The following is a 20,809-nucleotide window of genomic DNA, read 5'->3' as shown; positions in this document are numbered from 1 at the left end:
GTGATCCACCCAGGCGCCCCAAGATGCAATCTTCTTTTGATTTGCTTCTCCCGAGTTACTTTTAGCTTAGCTACATTACCTCATTACAGAACTCAAACAGTTAACAGTTCAGTTGAGCAAATTCCCCCCGGATACAATAGAAGTTCATACTCGAGTTACCCTCCGGACTGTGTCTAGGAGGCGGTGAGGCCAGAACTACAAACCTGTGTCCCTCTGACTTCTGAGACAATGCTCTTAACTTCCAGTAACTTCTAGTCCCTGGACAACAAGGGCGGAACCAGTGGGGGTGGTAGTTAAACCCACACAAATGCCAGGGCTGAGGGAATGTGGGGTTGGAACCATCCTGGGAGACAACTACACTCAAAATCCACAAAGATAGCAATGTCCTGAAGTGAGGGTTGATTCAACTCAAGTCTGGGCCTCTTGCCCATCGGGGGCTGTTTATTTCAACTTTCCACCCAATTTGTCAGGTTCTAATTATAGTGGATAAATTCATCATTCCAAGAAAACTCCCAAACCTATTTATTTTAAAAATGAATGTTTTCTAAATGCCGTATTGTAAGACTGGTTTGAAGAACAAATTACCTTCATGTGAAGATATAAAAGTCCAATAGATGACCCAATTCATCAGGCGGGGATGTATGATTTTAAAAAATGCGTGTCTGACTTTGACCATAATTGCATTATTTTCATCCATACAATTTAGGAGAGACTTGTTCATTGCTACCACTCATTTTTACTCATCCACACTACCTTCCTAGCAGCCTCCAGGCCTCTATATACAGCCCATGTCAAGCACTTACAGTGATCATGTTATAAACTTTTTTTTTTTGGAGAGAGAGAAAGAGAACATATGTGTGCGAGCGGGGGTGGGGGGGGTAAGGAGAGGGAGAGAGAGAATCTTAAGCAGGTTCTACACCCAGCCCAGGGCCAACACAGGGCTCGATCTCACGACCCTGAGATCATAACCTGAGCTGAAATCAAGAGTGGGATGCTTAACCAACTGAACCACCCAGGTGCCCCAATAGTGATCATATTATAATATATAACTGCTATAGTTATATATCTCAGCTTCATTTCTGTAAGTTATCAGCTGCATTTTGCCATATCAACTCCTACCATCTGTTATACAAATCACAATGTGATCAATCTACATGAATCAGACTGATAATGAAGAATTAGACTTTTATCATTATCAAAAAAGGTAGATGCGGGGCACAGAAATATCATAGATGAACAATGTCCACAGATAATTTTAAAAAATTGATCAGCAGTAATTCATACACTATAAGAAACTCCAGGAAAGCATGAACTATGTCTCTTTCACTAACACCATGCACTTAGCATGGTGCCTGGCACAGTAGGTACTTGATCCCTTTTTGTCATGAGAATGACCAATGAATGACAAACCAAGAAGTGTATGTTGGATACTTACTGTATGTTCAGAATCATCTTGCTGCTAACCCACATAAATCTCTCCCTCCACAAAAGTATATGGTTTTCCCTATTTGAGTCTGCCAAATTAAACAGAATGTAAACAGTAGAGGGAACAGAGATGGAACCTATTGATTTTAGTGTGTCAATCATGAAAAGTTGCATATATTGTATATACACCTTAGAACTGATGCTTTCAAAGACAGGTTTTCCATGGATTACGATATTTCCAGGAACTTCTCTCGTAAAGTATACTTCGTTAGATAACTCAGCCGGTCCTCACTCACCTTTTTCCTGTTCACTTGAGCTTTTTTTCCTCTTTCTCATGAACAACATGGTCATTGTAGTTGTGACTCTTCCAACATTTAATACACATTATTTAAAATTGAAAATTAGAATCACGATCATCTAATTTTAGTTCTAAAACACGTTGCTGTTAGAAACTGCGAAGCATCCACTATCTTCATCATACTAACAAGTTTTATTCCTTTTCTTCTATCATTTCCTTCTTGTTCTGTGGCATATAATAACTAAAGTTGTCTAGCCCAGTACTTCTGGAGCTTTAATGTGTCTACAAATGATATGGGTATCTTACTAAGATTTAGATTCTGATACAGTAGGTCTGGGGTGGGGTCCAGGATTCTGCGTTTCTTTCTTCCGTTCCTTTTTTTTTTTAAGCTTTATTTATTCATTTGAGAGAGCGCATGCACATGCACATGCACACAAGTGGGGGAAAGGTCAGAGGGTAAGGGGGAGAGAGAATCTCAAGCAGACTTCCCACTGAGCATGGAGCCCGACACAGGGCTTGATCTCACAACCCATGAGATCAGGACCTGAGCTGAAATCAAGAGTTGGATGCTTAACCAACGGAGCCACCCAGGTGTCCCTGGGATTCTGCATTTCTAACCAGCTCCCAGGTGATGCCAACACGACTGGTCTGGACACTGTACTCTGAGCAATGCAGGTCTGGAAGACTGAGCAGTGGGTTCTTTAGTTACCTGGATCACATGGGTGTGGCTTTTATATTCTGCTCTACCAAATGAAATACTATTGGGAATATTACATCAAATTTAGATTGAAATGGGGTTGGGATTAAAGAGCATTTCCCCAAAGTAAAAACTTACTGATTTGTTCACTATTTTCTTTACTCTAGGATAAGATGAATACATTTTTCCACTGAGAAGAAACTTCCTCCTCCTGATGTCTGAAAAACAGAGAACCCAAGCTTGTTTCACAGTTTAAGATGTATAAAAAAATGCATATTCTTATTATTGGTATTAATTCCTATCTGTAAATTAATCCAAGGCAGTGAAGGACTATTGGTAAAGTTTGCTAAGCACCTGGAAACAATGAAGAGAAATATTATACTTATTTTTAGTTGGCACATTTGAAATACATTGGGTTTCTAATTAGCTTATTTTATTAAATATGTGAAACATGGTAAAAACAAAGGCATGTTTATTGAGTCTTTACTTCAAGGTAAGCATTGTAAACCTTAACCCTTCACTATAGTATAATTACATTCATCCGTTGAAAAAAACAAAAACAAAAACAAATAGAGGTGCCTGGCTGGTTCAGTTGGTAGAGCATGCAACTCTTGATCTCAGGGTTGTGAGTTTGAGTCCCATGTTGGGCACAGGGCCTACTTAATTAAAAAACAACAATTTATTTACAAATTCACTTACTAATTTATTTATTTGAAGATAATGTATGATTATTTAACATACATTAACATCATACAATTTCCCATTCATTAAAATAGAACTTTTTTTTAGTTGAAGTAGGGTTGATACACAATGGTACATTAGTTTCAGGCATACAACATAGTGATTGGACAACTCTATACATTATGCTATGCTCACCACAAATGTAGCTCCCATCTGTCACCATGCAACAGTGTTACAATACCATTGGCTATATTTTCTTTCTTTTTTTTTAAAGATTTTATTTATTTATTTGAGTGAGAGGGAGAAGCAGACTCCCTGCTGAGCAGAGAGCCCGATGTGGGACTCGATCCCAGGACTCTGGGATCATGACCTGAGCTGAAGGCAGATGCTTAACCAACTGAGCCACCCAGGTGCCTGACCATTGGCTATATTTCCGTGCTCTACCTTTCACCCTGTGACTTATTTATTCCATAACCAGAAGCCTGTACCTCCCATTCCCCTTCACCCATTTTACGCATCCTCCCTCTGGCAACCACTAGTTTGTTCTCTGTATTTATAGGTTTATTTTTGCTTTATTTTTTTTTTAGATTCCACATATAAGTGAAACCATACAGAATTTGTCTTTCACTAATTTATTTTACTTAGCATAATATCCTCTAGGTCCATCTCTATTGTCACAATGACAAGATCTCATTCTTTTTTATGACTGAGTAATATTTCATTGTATATATATACCACAACTTCTTTATCCATTCATCTGTCAATGGACACTTAGGTTGCTTCTTGGTTATTGTAAATAATACTGCAATAAACAAGGGGTGCATAGATCTTTTCAAATTAGTGTTTTCTAAAATATAACTTTACATAATTACACTTAAAAATCATATGTACTAAATTTTTGTGTTTATCACTCTATTGTTTGGACATTTGTGTTTTTTCAGTTTTTCATTTTATATATAACTTTCATAATAGTTATTCCTGTCCCCTTAAAAAATTCTTTTTCCCAGTATCCTGGTTATATACCTTTCATTTTCCTTCCTTTCTAGGCTAAGTTCATCTTAAAACTTCTTTCAGTTCTCATTTCTCAAGTTCATTTCTCAGTTTTAATGTAATAAATCAAGTCAAGTCAACAAAGATTTGTTGACTGGGTATGTCCCTTCCCTACTTAAAAATATTTACACTGTGAAACAGTCAATAATCTCTTAAGTCAAGATCCAAACTTTTCCAGATTTAATAAAAAAATTTCCAGTTAGTAAATACACACTAGACGAGATCCTACACATAAGCCAATTCCAGCCACCACCATGTTTGTGGAACTCTCTCATCACTGGCTACTTCAAAAATGGTGCTGTGGCTAAAATTGAATAGATTACATTTTAAATTAGTCAAGAAATATAACACCCCAAACCACCTGGAGTTGGGTAAAGCCTTCACTATTCTTACACATCTAAAATCTCAACCTTCTTAGAAATTCTTGCCATCATCTTTTTTGCATGTTTATTAGGATGCCACACAAAAAGTATAGTGGGTGGGGAGTACAACTTTTATTCATCTGTTGAAATGATGTCCTGTTTGCTCTTGAACTACCAGTGTGGCTTTCAAACTCATACACAGGTATTTCCTTCCTCATTTCCACTCTACTCCTGCCCAATAAACAACTCCCCCTTGTTTATTCTCAACCTTGCTGCCTGGTGCTCTGCTTGAGCCTCCCACTTCCTGATCAGCTGCTAACACCACCAAGGACTGATCACATGGCTCTGTTTCCTTGCTAGGATTTCTGTCCTTATTCTACTTTGGGGCCTGGTTCCTTTTGTGGTTAAATTCTGTTCTTCATTGCCCCAGTGTACATCTTCCCAAGTAGATTCCTGTACAGGGTTTTTCATGCCAGCATTATGTATGGTGAATAATTGAAAACATCTCAATGCCAAATATAGGGGAAGATTTTTTAAAAATTATTATATGAGGGGTGCCTGGGTGGCTCAGTTTGTTAAGCATCTGCCTTTGGCTCAGGTCATGGTCTCGGGGTCCTGGGATCATCAGGGAGTCTGCTTCTCCCTTACCCTCTTCCCCTCCCCCAACTTGCACTCTCTCTCTCAAATAAAATCTTAAAAAAAATAAAAAATAATAAAAAATTATTATATGATACAGCTGTTTTTTTAATTCAATAAGCATTTTTTAAAATAAAAACTCTTTGAAAACCAGAATTACAAGGACACTTTTTTAAAGTAATAGAAATTTATAGCCATCTTAAATCAATAGCCATTTTAATACTTTTTTTTAAAGATTTTATCTTTAAGTAACCTCTACACCCAATGTGGGGCTCAAACTCACAACCTCGAGATCAAGAGTTGCATGCTCTACCGACTGAGCCAGCCAGGCATCCCCATTTTAATACTTGATGAAATATACTAGAAGTGGGATGCCTGGGTGGCTCAGTCAGTTAAGCTGCTGCCTTCAGCTCAGGTCGTGATCCCAGGGTCCTGGGATCGAGTCCCATATCAGGCTCCTTGCTCAGCAGGGAGCCTGCTTCTCCCTCTGCCTCTGCCTTCCACTCCCCCTGCTTGTGCTCTCTCTCTGACAAATAAATGAATAAAATATTTTTTAAAAAAAGAAATATACTAGAAGCATTCCTTCTAAGGTCAGAAATAAATTTTTTTTTTTTTCCCTAGAGATGTTTGCACCTTGCTCCCATTTAGTTTTCATTTTATATGCTTCTGGCCCAAAAAGTCCTTGAATTTTCTAAGTTCAGGCTGAAGAAGTTGCTGTAGGGTAACTTGATGTCATAGGGCTCGCACCCCTTCCTGATTTGGTTAAATAGTCATGGCAAAAGTATCTGTGAACCACACAGATGATAAGATTAGAAGGAGAAAATAAAAAGCCAAAATGACTGGAAAAACTATCAGTTGCATGAGATGGGACAACAGTTTTTTGAAAGACAACTTTTTAGTCTGACTTTTAAAGAAATCTATCCCCTGTTTTCTCTTATTAACACATTATTTGTTTTCCAACTAAAATCTTTATAGAGATAAAAATCATACCGTAAGGAGGTTTGGGTTTTTTTTAAAATAACAATACTATCACATTACAAGTATTTTATAGCCACCTGTTGTGGGGAGGGTCAGGGTCTATCAGGCAGATGACCTTGCTAGTGCCCACCAGGTAATTCCGGATTGAGTGGTTGCAGGTCACATTCCTGGGAGAGGCAGACACTGCAATGAGGTTAGATGTGAAGTCTTGGTTTGCTGATGTGGGGCTCAGACACAAGGGACTCCACGTTGGGCTTGTTGTTGTTTGTTAACGCCACACAAGTACAAATGAGACCTCGTGTGCCACCTGATGTGACATAACATGAAGCATACAGCTTTCTAGGAGTATCCTGTCAAAAGAGTTGAGTGTCCTCAAAACATAGGTAACTTCTCTTCATAGGAAGTACAGATCGGGAACGGGTTAAATGATACCACAGGGAGGCATGAGACAAGTCCAGAATGTGCAACATAGTGCAGAACAGCTGACCCAGTTTTTGTGCAAGTCAATTAATTATGCAAGTTTAAATGTTGTTTAATTTTAAAAATTTAGTTAAAAAATTGGACTGTGTTTTAGAAAGTCTTGGGACAATTTTGTCAAATTTGCAGTCTGATAATAGCATTGTGGTTATGTAAGAAAATGCCTATATATATATATATATATTTTTTAAAGATTTTATTTATTTATTTGACAGAGACATAGCAAGAGAGGGAACACAAGCAGGGGGAGCGGGAGAGGGAGAAGCAGGCTTCCCGCCAAGCAGGGAGCCCGATGCGGGGCTTGATCCCAGTACCCTGGGATCATGACCTGAGCCCAAGGCAGACGCTTAACGATTGAGCCACCCAGGCGCCCCATACCATGTATTTTTAAGATGAACGCTGAATTGGGGCACCTGGGGTGGCTCAGTCATTAAGCATCTGCCTTCGGCTCAGGTCATGATCCCAGGGTCCTGGGATCTGAGCCCTGCATCAGGCTCCCTGCATTGGGCTCCCTGCTCAGCAGGAAAGCTTGCTTTTCCCTCTCCCACTCCCCCTGCTTGTGTTCCTGCTCTCACTGTCTCTGTGTCAAATAATAAATAAAATCTTAAAAAAATAAAAAAGATGAACACTGATTTATATGGGAGTGAAATGACATAACATAGAGGATTTACTTTAAAACATATCAGAAATAAAAGGGGGTTAAAAGAAGCATATGTGGGCAATCTTAACAATTGTTGAATCCTCAAAGGAATTTGGGGTTCACCCTATTTTTTCTTTTTTTATGTTTAAAGTTTTTCATAATAAGTTGTTTTCAAGTATTTGCTTTAGATAGAAAGAAAGATTTATTTATGGAGATAATAAGAAGGTTGAGGAAGTTCCTTCCTTGGTCATCTTTATTTTTTGAAAAACAAAACGAACATAGGCGTTGGACACCTCTCCAGCACTGTTCAGCTCATAAAGATGTTCATTCCCCCAAGAACTGTCCACCACCCCATCCCTGACTCCCTGCCCACCCCCCACCCCCAATCCACTGACCACCACCACTCGGGACTCTGTTCTAGGCTATAGCTAATCTCACCAGGGTGGACAAAGCCTAAGATGGCCCAGTTGGATTCTTGCTGTCAAAGATTTAAAATTGAGATTCAAAATCTGCCCATCAGACTCCGCTGTCGGAGAACTCTGGAACCAGGGAGTACTATGTTCTGCCCAGAGCCCCAGAGAAATACAGACAGCTGATCTAGGCGGGTGGGAGTGGGGATGTGAGAAGAAGTTGAAGCAGATGCAGCAGTCTAGCAGCGCTGCTTGCCCAGAGGGCTGACTGCAATCCTCCTCTTGGGCTCTATGAGACCCACTTCTCATGTGATAGTAAATGACGTCCAAGTGAGCACTCTCTCGTGGGCTGGCCTTCGGTAGAGATGCCAAGGCCTTAGCTGCTACTGAGTGACAGATGAGAGCCTGGAAAATGCTTGTGGTGGAGGATGTTGCTGGAGACTGGCCCTCGGTGGAGGGGGCCTTTGGCCTCAGAGAAGGGTTAAGTCCTTCATTATCATTTCAGGAACTTTCTGCCAAATAATTGTTTAACTTAATCATGTTAGTTTTTTTTTTTTTTAACCTATCTTTAATAAAACTCTTTTTAAAACAAAGTGCATCTCGGGGCACCTGGCTGGCTCCATCGGTTGGACGACCGACTCTTGATTTCAGCTCAGGTCTTGATCTCAGGGTTGTGAGTTCAAGGCCCACATCAGGCTCCATGCTGGGCGTGGGGTAGAGCCTACTTAAAAATAAAAAATAAATAAATAAAATTTTCAAAAAAGTGGGTCTCTATGAGGCTCAGTTCTCATATTATAATAAATTGTGCCCCCCACCCTGCCTTTTTTCTGGTCTAAAGCTGCCTCCGGTGAGTCACTGTAACTACAAGGCAAAGAACACTTACTAATACAACTGCTCTTAGTTTTACCTGGCCTCATTATAGTGCTTGCTTGGAGCACGTGTGTGTGGGCTAAACAGCTTCCCTCCGGTTTGTAATTCCACATCTCTGTAACTGAGAGAGAGAGAGAGAGAGAGTGGGAACTACTATGTGGAGAGACTCATGTCCACCCCCTCCCCCAGGGGAAACTTGCTTCCCTTTCACTTGAGAAACTTCCTTTGACAACCTGACAAACCTTGCCTAATTAATCATAAGTGTAGAGGAGAGAGTTGCAAAGACAGGTGGCCTAAAAGAACCTCCTACCCTGACAATGCCACTTGATTGATGAAGAGGTGGCAAAGGACAGAGTAAGTGACAAGGCAATTGAGGAAATATCTAGAGGCCAGTGGGCAGGGTTACTGAAGACCTAACACATCTCAGGTTCTGATATCAGCCTTGGAACTCTTTAGGTCTGGAATTGCTCTAAAGCTGTAACTCAACAGGGTGTATTGAGTGTGATAACTAGCATGTCCTCCAAGGACAGAAATGTTTGTTTCTTCACATAAGCCTCATGAGCCTGGCACCTAACTGGCATTCAATAAATGTTATTGCATGAAGTTATAGCTTTTGTAGGTTTAATTCTTTTAAAGATTTTTATTTATTTGAGAGAGAGAGAGAGTGAGCATGAGCAGGGGGGAGGGGGAGAGGGAGAGGAAGAAGCAGACTTCCCGCAGAGCAGGGAGCCCGATGCGGGACTCAATCCCAGGACCCTGGGATCATGACCTGAGCCGAAGGCAGATGCTTAACTGACTGAGCCACCCAGCTGCCCCTTTTGTAGGTCAGAACAAAGTCTGACCCTAATGGAGTCCTGCAAGTGTCAATATAGGACAATTCTCAATCCTGTATTGTTTGGAAAACCCTTCAGGGAAAAAAAACAAAAAAACAAAAAAACAAAAACCAACAGCTCTACAAGCTGATAATGACAAAAGGTATCATGCCAAAGTATATCAAAGAAAAACTGAAGCATCTCCTCTTTCAAAGGAACACAGCAAATCCTGGGGCCGTCATATCAAAATCTTCTGACAACAATCCCCATCACTCTTTTTCAAACTGTGGATGGGGAAATGGGCCAGCAGAGCTTCCAGGGAGCTGAGAGGTAAAACAGCTGTTCAGGGAAGGAAGTTAGGAGTGGTGGGCTCTGTGAACAGGGGTCAGACAGCATTTGCCACTTTCACTCACATCTAATCTCTCTTCTCTGACTTTAAGAGTCGCTGCTATTTCCTTGCTGTCTTGGGTGATCCAGGAAACAAAGTCTTTGCACAGTGAGCTCACTGAAGAAAGAATTTTCCTTTTTATGCAGAGCCCAGTGATGCAGTGAGGTTAGATAGTCGGGGTAGTGTTTCTTCATCTGTCTTTCTCTTTCTCCCAAGACAAAACGTTCGTGGAATTGCACTAAACGTTGCTAAGGACAGACCAAAGGTTCTTTCAGAGCAGTTGAAAACATTCCCATTATAACCAGCATCACTGATGAGATTTCACCCTTCTGCATCATGTGAGACTTCTGGGCTGTGGTGTATTTGGCCACAGTAAGCTTGACCCGGAATCAAAAATTTGGCTGTCTTCTTCAGGAATTTTTCTTCCCGTGCCATCTAAGCAACATCCACTTTACCTTCCCTTTTCCACACTTCTCCAAAATTATTTGTAGGTCACTGATTTTGTTCACTTTCACCCAATAAGTATTTCTTAATATTATAAGAGCCTCAAACCCTTTTTTAGAGGTAGAATCACAGGAATGAGTGGGATGGAACCCAGTCTGACCACTGTTTTTTTTTGATGGACTGCTTGAGGGGAATTGACCGGTCAAGGCATAATTACCTGACTTCTAGGAAAAAAATGCATCTTCACTCCATTTTCTTTCATGAAGTGTGCCCTGGGGCTGTGTGAGAAGTAGGGTCAGGACAAGGTGGGGAGGGGGGCAGGTAGTCAGGATCCCTTCCTCCATCTGCAGAGGGTTGGGGTGCCTCCCTGAGTTAAGGTCTGGTCCCGAGTTAGGGTCTGGTTGCCTTGAGTGTAGCCACACATTAGTACTAATGTGGGGCAGGTCCCACAGTAAGCCCGGTTCAGAAGTCACTTGACTAAGGACCCAAGTAGATTTGGGTTGGGGGTAGAAGGACAGTGCTGGTGAATGTGAGGAGGATTGGGGGAGGCCAGTATGATACTTACAATGTTTACCCTACACTTGTGCTGTATTATTTGTCTTAGTAATTATCTTTTTTTTTTTTTTTAAGATTTTTATTCTTAAGTTCTCTCTACACCCAACCTGGGGCTCGAATTCACAACCCTGAGATCAAGAGTCACACGATCCACCCACTGAGCCAGTCAGGAGTGCCTAGAGTCCAAAGTCTTTTGCATAAGCTTCATGAGTGTAGAAATGGAATTGTTTCATAAGTGTCTCATGAAATGTAAAATTAAGAGTGGTGTTCATTCATTCATTCACCTATTCATTTATTTAATAAATAAATACTTTTTAAACACCTCATATGTGCCTGGCACTGCACTTTGTGAAATTAACATATTTATTTCCATGTCAAAATAATTTTCTTTTGTGTAAATTTTGCACTCTGTAACTTTCACATGTGACTACAAAGTAGTTTAACAAGAAAAATGCAGAGGTAAATCCTCCAAATATTTAAAGAATCATATAAATATTTCTTACTTTAATTAAAATTTCACTATGTACATTTTTTCTAAACATCCCAAATCCTTGTACTACCTTTCAGTCAGGTAATTGTTCAAGAAGACCTTGAGTGCATAAAGAGTAAAAACCTTAAGTAAATACAGTAAGTTCTCAGATTGACTATTCCTAACAATGTCTTTCAGGGCCAGTAAAGTTTTGCACTTGGATAAAGAGGAAAGACCTTATAAGTTGGTGTTAGGTTTATTTTTCTACCAATGATTGAACAGGGCAAATGAACCATAAATTGTGGATTGTTGCTGAATTTACACAATTCTTACAATTTTTAACTAACAATTGTTTCCACACTCAACTGCCCAATTATTCACAGTTGAAAAATTGTACCTGACAAAGGTACACCTATTTGCATCCGGGTTAGCCTTTCTAACCACACCCGCTTGCGGACCGCTCCCCATTCCCCAGTAAGTACATAATCCAGGGAGGGGCTCTGAATTGCCCTTTTGTCTCTTCAAGGAAAAAAATGGAAAGTATACTTAGGTTCAGCAACAGAAATCTCAGATCCAACCACAAATAGCAACCCATTTGAAGGCAGCCTTATGGAGCCTAGCTGACAGCTGAGTGCTGGTGGAAAGGCCTAAGGCAGTCAAAATGTGTTCTGGGGTTTCCCAGAAAATAGCAAATTGTTACAGGATTTCTTTTCCTTTGGTGCCCGTGGTTCTTGGTCACATCACTTCGAAGAATGAAGAGGTAGACCAGACAGAGTGGTGGGCAGCAAGGTTCACTGAGTGATAGTAGAAAGCTCCCAAAGAGAGAGGGGATTCCATAGGGTTGCCACTGGCGTTGGTTTTTTTTTTAATTAATTGATTTTTTAAAAAGGTTTTATTTTATTTGTTTGACATTGAGAGAGAGAGAGAGTGAGTGAGTGCACAAGCAGGGGGAGCAGCAGAGGGAGAGGGAGAAGCAGGCTCCCCACTGAGCAGGGAGCCCGATGCGGGGCTCGATCCCAGGACCCTGGGATCATGACCCAAACTGAAGGCAGACGTTTAACCTACTGAGCCACCCAGGCGCCCCGCCACTGGAGTTTCTATGTCTAGTGGTTTTTTATGGGCTTGTTGGTGGGCTGTTTTAATCTGATCAACCCTCCATGCGTCTGTCACCCCATCAGGTTTTTGTCATCTATCTATGGAGTGGGAAAGGGTGGAGGCCTCCTTCCAGGGTGGTGTAAATTCCTTTTAAGGGTGGTTTCCTCTTAGGGCAGGGACCCATTGTCCCTGCCTGCCTTTCTTTCAACTATCCTTCATCAAAATGTCTCTGGTGAGGAGCACCAGGACAGCTTACAATGAACTATTTCCCTGAGGAAGAGCAAAGAATGAGTTAGCCTTTTAGCAACCAGAGTTGTCCTTGTCCTTGGCCTCAGAGAATTCTATCTGCTATCAAATTTTGGAACTGAATAGATCATCCTTGGACACACTGGGAGGTGATGACTCACTCACCTTGGGAAAATGCGCCTTGAATTGCAGACCTCTCTTCTACCGTGGTTTAGCAATCCTCAGGGGCCAAAAGCCCTTCTTTATACTTGACCTTGTCTTCATGCTTGCAACTGAAAGCCACTTCCTCCTGTGTAATATTCTGTGGAAACTGAGAGGACTTTAAATATACAAGAAATACTTTGTTTATTGTTAACCAAATTAAGAAGAATCCTAGAATTCTTAAATTTTTTTTGAATTCTTAAAATTCCAAGGTGATTTAGAGTTCATTTAGAATAACAATTCCTTTTGTGTGGCTAATAGGCATGTTGTTTTGGACTGCCCACCAACCATTCCCTCTTCAGATAACAGCACTTTATTTTTTACTTTGGGGAACTACCCTCCCCCTATTGTTAGCCCATGAGGTTTAGCTAAACCTATCCTGTAGCTCCAGAAGAAGATCTCAAGAGAGTCCACATCTCCTGACCACACTGATTGTTTCAAGAATGAGCACTTGGTCCAGGTTGGGCCAATGAGAGGCAGCCTAATTTGATGGAGTTTCTGATGCTTGTCATCAGGGTTCTAATTCATGTGTCGCATTTACCCCTGAAAGCTTAAGGGGCTTCTTAATGTCACAGCAAATCATTCACGTAGCCAATTTTTCCTGATACTTACACACTTTCTAGTCGGGAACACAGATGCCAACAGATTATTTCAGCAATACATTAAGAGCCCTCCTTCATTCAACAAGTATTCATTGAGATGATGAATACTACTACATGCCTGGTTCTGTGCTAGGGATGGAGTTATGAACGAAACATGATCCCTGCCCCCATGGGATTCTAAAAATGTATATATGGGAGCACATATATGTAACCTACCCTGGATTTGTGCACATGGGAAGGCTTCCTGGAGAAAGGGCCTGGCCTCCTAACTATCTCTGAATCTATTCTCCTTTCATTTTAATTTAATCTCATTCTCACATCTACTATTTTAGTTCAGGCATTTTGTTTCATATGTGATTTATAGCAATATCTTTCCAACTGGATTAGATACTTCTGCTCTTATCCTGGTCCCTAATACCCAATTCATCCTTTACTGATGAAAGAATCATTTTTTCCCTTAGAAACATTTTAGTAAAGTATAATATACAGATACAGAAGTACATATATAAGTCTGCAGCTTAATGAATTTACTCAACAAAACACACCCATTAACCTGTGCCTATGTCAATAAACAGGGCTAGCACACCAAAGCCTATCTTATGCCAACTTCCGTATACTCACCTCCCCTCACAACGAGCTTTTAAAAATACTAATCCTGGGCGCCTGGGTGGCTCAGTTGGTTAAGCGACTGCCTTCGGCTCAGGTCATGATCCTGGAGTCCTGGAATCGAGTCCCGCATCGGGCTCCCTGCTCAGCAGGGAGTCTGCTTCTCCCTCTGACCCTCCCCCCTCTCATGCTCTCTCTCTCTATCTCATTCTCTCAAAAAAATAAATAAAATCTTAAAAATAAATAAATAAATAAAAATAAAAATACTAATCCTATTATATTGCTCCCTTGTTTTGTTCAAACCTTTTGAAGACTCTCTACAGCCTTCAGGATAAAACCCCATCTCCTTAGCCAAACTAAACCCTAGTGACTTCTAACCTACTGTCCTCATCCTCACTGTCTGGCCATTGGTGTGCTGCCCCTTCTGCTTAGACTAACATCTTGGCCCTCTTCCTGATTTCAATGGTCCCTAATTATTCCAGGATCCACCTTATCAAAGCCTTCTAGGATTCCTTCCCTCTGTTTCAGATTCTTGAAGGTAGAAATAGTGTTTTTTATCCCAGTTTCCCAACTTGTTCAAAAAAGAAATGAGAATACTCCATTCCTTTAAAATAAGAACAAACCATGGCCCAGGGAATAAATCAATCACTTGTTTGTAGAGAAGTCATGATTGGTTTCTATTGATCCAACTATACCCTCTTCTAGGTATCCCTTCCCCCGACATCAAGATGAGACTAAATAGAGAGTTGTATCCTTCATCCTACCAAGGTAAGTAGAGACAATGGAAATTGATATTCGTGAGATCAGAGTCATTCCACCAATAAAGAGTTGGCGTAATTGGAATATCTGAAGGAAGGATTTACGGGAAAACTGGGAGTGGGGGAAGGAAGCAAGCAAACAGGTTAACATTTACCAAAGCCTTATCTACCAGGTGCTGGACTCAACGTTACGCTCCTCCTGTGATGTCTCATTTAACTGAAGTGGGGGAGGAATGTGCATGAATGTACAGGTTTTTGCATTGCATAAAAAGAAAAGCAGGCGCCTGGGTGGCTCAGTCGTTAAGCATCTGCCTTCGGCTCAGGTCATGATCCCAGGGTTCTGGGATCGAGCCCTGCATTGGGCTCCCTGCTCTGCGGGAAGCCTGCTCCTCCCTCTCCCACTCCCCCAGCTTGTGTTCCCTCTCTCGCTGTGTCTCTCTCTGTCAAATAAATAAATAAAATCTTAAAAAAAAAAAAAAAAGCTAATATGTCCTTTCCTTCATTTGGTTGAAAAAAGTTATTTGTGCATTCATAGCTTTTTAAAAATTTTTTAATTCATTTTTAATTTTTTTTAAAAAAAGATTTTATTTATTCATTTGACAGAAAAAGAGAGATAGCACAAGCAGGGAGAGTGGGAGGGGGAGAAGCTCTCCCCAGGATGCTGGGATCATGACCTGAGTTGAAGGCAGATGCTTAACTGACTGAGCCACCCATTTGCCCTTGTTCTTTTAAAATTAAAAATAAAAAGGCGGAAGTGAAATTCCTAATTTCAATGACAGTTGGCTTAAGTAGCTTGAAAATGATTGTGTGAAATGAAAAGAAAAACAAGAAAAGACAAACATGAAAGGTTTTAGTGTGTAGGAGAAAGTGCCACTAGGTTGATGGGCACAGTCAGGGTGCCTAATGCTGTCCAGCTCCAAAACGGGAGGCATGCCACATGAAACCATCTTTATAGAAGCTTTTACAATCTGTACTTGGTTTTTTAAAAAGGTTTATTATTTATTTGAGAGGGGGGTAGAGAGGCAGAGGGAGAGGGAGAGACAGTCTTAAGCATACTCCCCACGGAGCCCTATTCTGGGCTGGATCTCAAGCCCCTGAGATCACTACCCTGAGATCAAGGACCTGAGCTCAAACCAGGTGTCACCCAGGCGCCCCTACAATCTGTACTTGATTTTTAATGAGAAAGTTCTTCCCAGGAAATTCTAATGGGAAATCCAGGTTTATTTTCTGTATGCGTAACATCAAAAACACCTGACAGGTTGGCCCCATTCCCAGCAAATCTATTTCTCCTCTAACATTCTGTAACTTAATATGGCACTGGGCTGGGGGACCACGGTGCACAGTTGTGTTCTACTAAAAATTCTCTCAAAGCTGCCTCCTCTTCTTAGGTCAGTAGCCCACCTATGGCCTATTTGTATTTCACTGAGTAAGAGTTTAATAACGTAAGTGAAGGCCTAAACCCAGAAATTCAAATTCAAGGTGTAGGGGAAAAAATTGCTCAAGCGACTGTAGAAGTAGATGCCTTCACACGGGAAGCGGCAGTGAGATACTTATTTTTACATCCTAAACTTGGGTGCTGTAGTACTTATCTCAGCCATCATTGTATAGTCGAGAGTGTTTTGCATCATCTTGAGTACAGAAAATCAGTTGTTTCTTCCGTGCTTAGTCAAATGAATAGTGCTGTTCATTCATTCATCTCACTGAATAGGCAGGAAGTTCCTTGAGCACAAAGGCCACAAGGGCCCTATATTTATCTTTGGTTTGTGAGTCCTCCTAGCTCCGTACAAAGAATCTACCGGCCGCAGTCAGAAGTATTTAGAGGCGGAGGGATGGAAAGGAATGTTTCAGTTGCTCAGAAAATGTTTTATGCCTCCGATCCTCTGCTGGGGAGGTAGGCAGAGAAAACGTTCTTGTGACAGTACAGTTTAACTAATAACCACCCTGGAAACTTGGCTTCACAAAATGCACAACCTCTCTGTGCGTCGCGCCGCTGGCCAGTCTCGGCGGGTCACGAGGTCACGATCACCGACGCGGTGGCCGCGCCGCAGCCCACACGTTCCCGCGGCCTCTCGGGCTCCCTCCCTCCGGCAGGCGTCGCTGGCCACAGCAGGGCGGGTGAGGAAGGAAGAGCACCCGATCTTCCGTCCCCCTCCCGGGGACTCGGCACCCCCGGCCCGCCCTCCCTAGGAGCCCGCGCCTGCTCTAGCGCCCTGTGCACGCGCGCTGCGGTGAACCGGGTCCTCCCTGGGCCAGGCGAGGGTGCAGGCCACCGCGACTGAACGCCGGGGCGCAGCTGGGAGGGAGCCGCGGGCAGGCCCGGGCTCAAGGCCAGGGCAATGAGCGCGCGCAGAAAGGCCCGGGACCCCCCTGCGGCGGGATCCCGAGGAGCGGGTGAGGGGGCCCGGGCCGCGCGGCCGCCGAGTCCGGGAGCCCTGGACCAGGTGGGGGTGGGCGGAGGCGCGGCAGGAAACGCCCGGGGCGGCCGCGCCGGTCGGGCTGGGGGCACGGTGGAGGGTAGGGACGGGGCGGCGCCGGGCTGGGCTGCCCGGCCGGCTCACCTCGCCCGGGCGGCGCGCCCTGCGGGGACTCGCGGGGAGAAGAGGCAGACCCGCGAGCCTCGGGGTTCCGGGACCGCCCTCTCCCGCCCCAGGGCCAGCGGGGAGCGGCAACGACGGCTGGAGCCGCAGCGGCAGCATGAGAGCGGACTCCGCTGCTCCACGCCTGCGGACGCGCGGCGAGAGGCGGCTGCAGTGCCTGCGCGTGCCATGGGGGCGCCGTGGGACCCGGCGGGCGGCCGGCACTTCGGGCGGCGCGGATGCCCGGGGCTTCCGCGGAGCGGCCCGGCGCTGGCGGCTGCCGGCCTGCTGTGCACCGCTCTGGCCGCCTACTCCTGCTGGAGGCAGCTGCCGCCGCTGCCGTGGCAGTCCTTCGGCCCGCGGCAGTCCTTCGGCCCGCGGCGGCCGGTGGGCGTGCTGCTGTGGTGGGAACCCTTCACGAGGCGCGAGAGCGGCGCGAGGCGGCCGCCGGACTGCTGGCTGCGCTTCAACATCAGCGGCTGCCGCCTGCTCACCGACCGGGCGGCCTATGCGGAGGCCCAGGCGGTGCTCTTCCACCACCGGGACCTCGTGAAGGGCCCCCCCGACTGGCCCCCGCCCTGGGGCGTCCAGGTGCGCGGGGCCGAGGGGCTGGAGTTGCAGGTGTTGGACGACAAGGCGGCGGCGGCGGCCGAAGCCGTGGCCACCTCGGGCCTCAGGCCCCCGGGCCAGCGCTGGGTGTGGATGAACTTCGAGTCGCCCTCCCACTCGCCGGGCTTGCGAAGCCTGGCAGGTAACCTCTTCAACTGGACCCTCTCCTACCGGGCAGACTCGGACGTGTTCGTGCCTTACGGCTACCTCTACCCCAGGACCCATCCCAGCGACCCGCCGCTGGGCCTGGCCCCGCCGCTCGCCCGGAAACGGGGGCTGGTGGCCTGGGTGGTGAGCAACTGGGACGAGCGCCAGGCCCGGGTGCGCTATTACCGCCAGCTGAGCCAGCACGTGGCGGTGGACGTGTTCGGCAGGACCAGGCTGGGGCGGCCGGTGCCCGACATTGGCATCCTGCACACAGTGGCCCGCTACAAGTTCTACCTGGCCTTCGAGAACTCGCAGCACCTGGATTACATCACTGAGAAGCTTTGGCGCAACGCGTTGCTGGCCGGGACCGTGCCGGTGGTGCTGGGCCCCAACCGTGCCAATTATGAGCGCTTCTTGCCCCGCCGTGCCTTCATCCACGTGGATGACTTCCCTAGTGCCTCCTCCCTGGCCGCCTACCTGCTCTTCCTCGACCGAAACCCGGCAGTCTACCGTCGCTACTTCAACTGGCGCAGGAGCTTCGCGGTGCACATCATCTCCTTCTGGGACGAGCCCTGGTGCCGGGTCTGCCAGGCTGTGCAGACCGCCGGGGACCGGCCCAAGAGCGTACGCAACTTGGCTCGCTGGTTTGAGCGGTGAAGCCACTCTCGCCTGGGTGTAACCCAGGGAGGTCAAATCGTCAGCTTTTGGAGCCTCAGTTGTGCATCCCCTTGACTCCTCAATCATGGGGCGGAATTTTCCAAACACTCATTTGTACTTTATGGGGAAATGGTGATTTACCAATCGATATTATTTAGCACAAAGACGGGGTAGGAAGGATTCCCGGTTCTCATGGGTTTTTTGTACAAATAGCAGTTGGGCTCTGTCTGCTGTAGATGGACATCAGTGTTCACCTGGGAAGAAGGGGGCCCTTCCTCACCTTGTAACCTGTGCAGAGGGGAAGAAACAGCCTACCTACCAGAAGCCTTTGAGTCAGTCGCTCTGACCTTCCTCATTGGCCACAGGCCATATTTGTGGTCTGCGCTGAATCCGAATCCACACACACTGCTCTTTGGCGCCCGTTTCACTGGGCCGATGCGCAGCAAGCCCCTGGTTTTAGGAGACTTGTTGCAGAACAGTGACAGGACTAGGGCCACAAGTGGGTCTTTCTCTGTCTGGGGTGAATTCTGAAAAGCCTCATCTCCTAAGGAAGATGAGGAGGGTGGTCCAAGAATCCGTTTACTGTTCCTTAACAAGTCCTTTTTGTTCCCCGGCCCTATGAGTGCAAAGAAGCTGGTAGATTGTCCTTGAAGGAGAGTTCAGGGGACTCTATAGGTATACCTCACTTTTACAAGTGTAGTTTTGGAAAGCTGCTTTTAAATCAAGTCCCAAATTCACTGCTTTAGGAGAATTCAGCATTTAATGCAGTCCTATGGAGAATCCCTTTGCAATGTGAATAATCATCTCCTAACTTATTTCCTCTGTGTCTATGTTTTTCTATAACCTAAAATTTTTAAAAAGCGCATTAAAATTACAGATGTGAAAATAAAGTGGAAGCAACCTCTTCCCTCTTTCCAGAAAACCAGCCTGTGTTTACAAACAGAGGAGAAGGAAGCCACGGTGTCGCTCTCCACAAAATTAATTTGTTGTCTTTTTTTACTGGCCCTGAAATTTCAGCAGGAATGTCTGTCCTCCAGGGGTGCTGGCATTACCTGTCTGCAGAACAAGGAACGAGATTGTACCGCATTATGGAATCATGGAAGAGGAAAAAAGTTTCGTGGTGTCTGTTAATGGCAGTTTTTTTTTTTTTTTTGCCCCCCCCCCCCGCCCCCGCCCCTGCCCGGCTCAGTTTTTAGTACAATGTTTAGTTGCTGGGAAATGAAACTAAATTAGTGCCTGCAGTGAGCTTTGGCTTTTGTTAAAATCTAAATCTGCAACTTTCCTTGGAGCCAGCAGGTTCCCCTCCTGGTCTGCATGGTAGTACAGTACATCCTTACATGCCTAGTGACCTTGAGACTGGGTCATGGGGCCAACTTTGAAAATATATGCATTGCCTTGAAAAGTTGTTGAATGAATAGCTTACTTAGTAGGTGTCACCGCATGCCTACTCTGTGCCAAACACTGGGCTGCAGGTGCCAGGAAAGCACACAAGTATGTAAGGCAAGGAAGGTCCTTTCCTTTAAGGCTCCTCGAATCTGCCACTGCCACCAAGTAAATAATTAACTTTGATAAATCAGTTGGCAGAACCTATTTGTTTAAAGTGACTTTCTTTAATGTAATACAGGCCATAGGTCGGTTATTAGAAAGCCAGTTGATTTACAGCCTCAAACAATGGTTTCTTTTTCTCCTCGATTTGATTATTTTTTTCCAGTTTTATTGAGAAATAATTAGCACATGTCACTGTATTACGTTTAAGGCATAGAGCATGATGGTTGGTTTACATAGAATGTGAAATGATTATTGCAATAGGTTCAGCTAATATCCATCATCTAATATAGATACAATATAAAGAAATCCTCGATTTATTATAATAAGGACCCTCAGTGACTGATTATCGTGGGTACGGTCTGTCTGAGATTAATTAGTTTTATATAAAATTCTGCTGTAAACAGTAACTATGCACTTGATTAGGACAATTAGCTGAATCATAAAGTAAGTTTTCTCTCTGTGCATTTGTTGCAGACTCACTTGAAAAGCTCACTAAAACCCAATTCTTTCTTCAATTCTTTCTTTTCCTTAAAAGGAGAAATTAAAGCCCATGGATAAAATTTCCTTATTTA

General features: G+C 44.2%; 1 protein-coding gene across 1 annotated transcript; it reads left to right on the top strand.

The window, feature by feature from the left end:
• Nucleotides 1-14,670: 14,670 nt before the first annotated feature.
• On the top strand, nt 14,671-19,829 carry FUT4 (fucosyltransferase 4). Its single transcript, XM_032426216.1, is given in 4 exon segments — nt 14,671-14,710; nt 17,051-17,181; nt 17,184-18,821; nt 19,707-19,829. Coding segments are annotated over 3 exon segments (1,677 nt in total). The 3' UTR covers nt 18,690-18,821; nt 19,707-19,829.
• The last annotated feature ends 980 nt before the right edge of the window (nt 19,830-20,809 follow it).

This window comes from Phoca vitulina, unplaced genomic scaffold, assembly GCF_004348235.1.
Source record: "Phoca vitulina isolate PV1807 unplaced genomic scaffold, GSC_HSeal_1.0 scaffold34, whole genome shotgun sequence".
NCBI lineage: Eukaryota > Metazoa > Chordata > Mammalia > Carnivora > Phocidae > Phoca > Phoca vitulina.
Note: the sequence above shows the minus strand (reverse complement) of the source record. Positions and strands in the feature narration are given on the sequence as shown.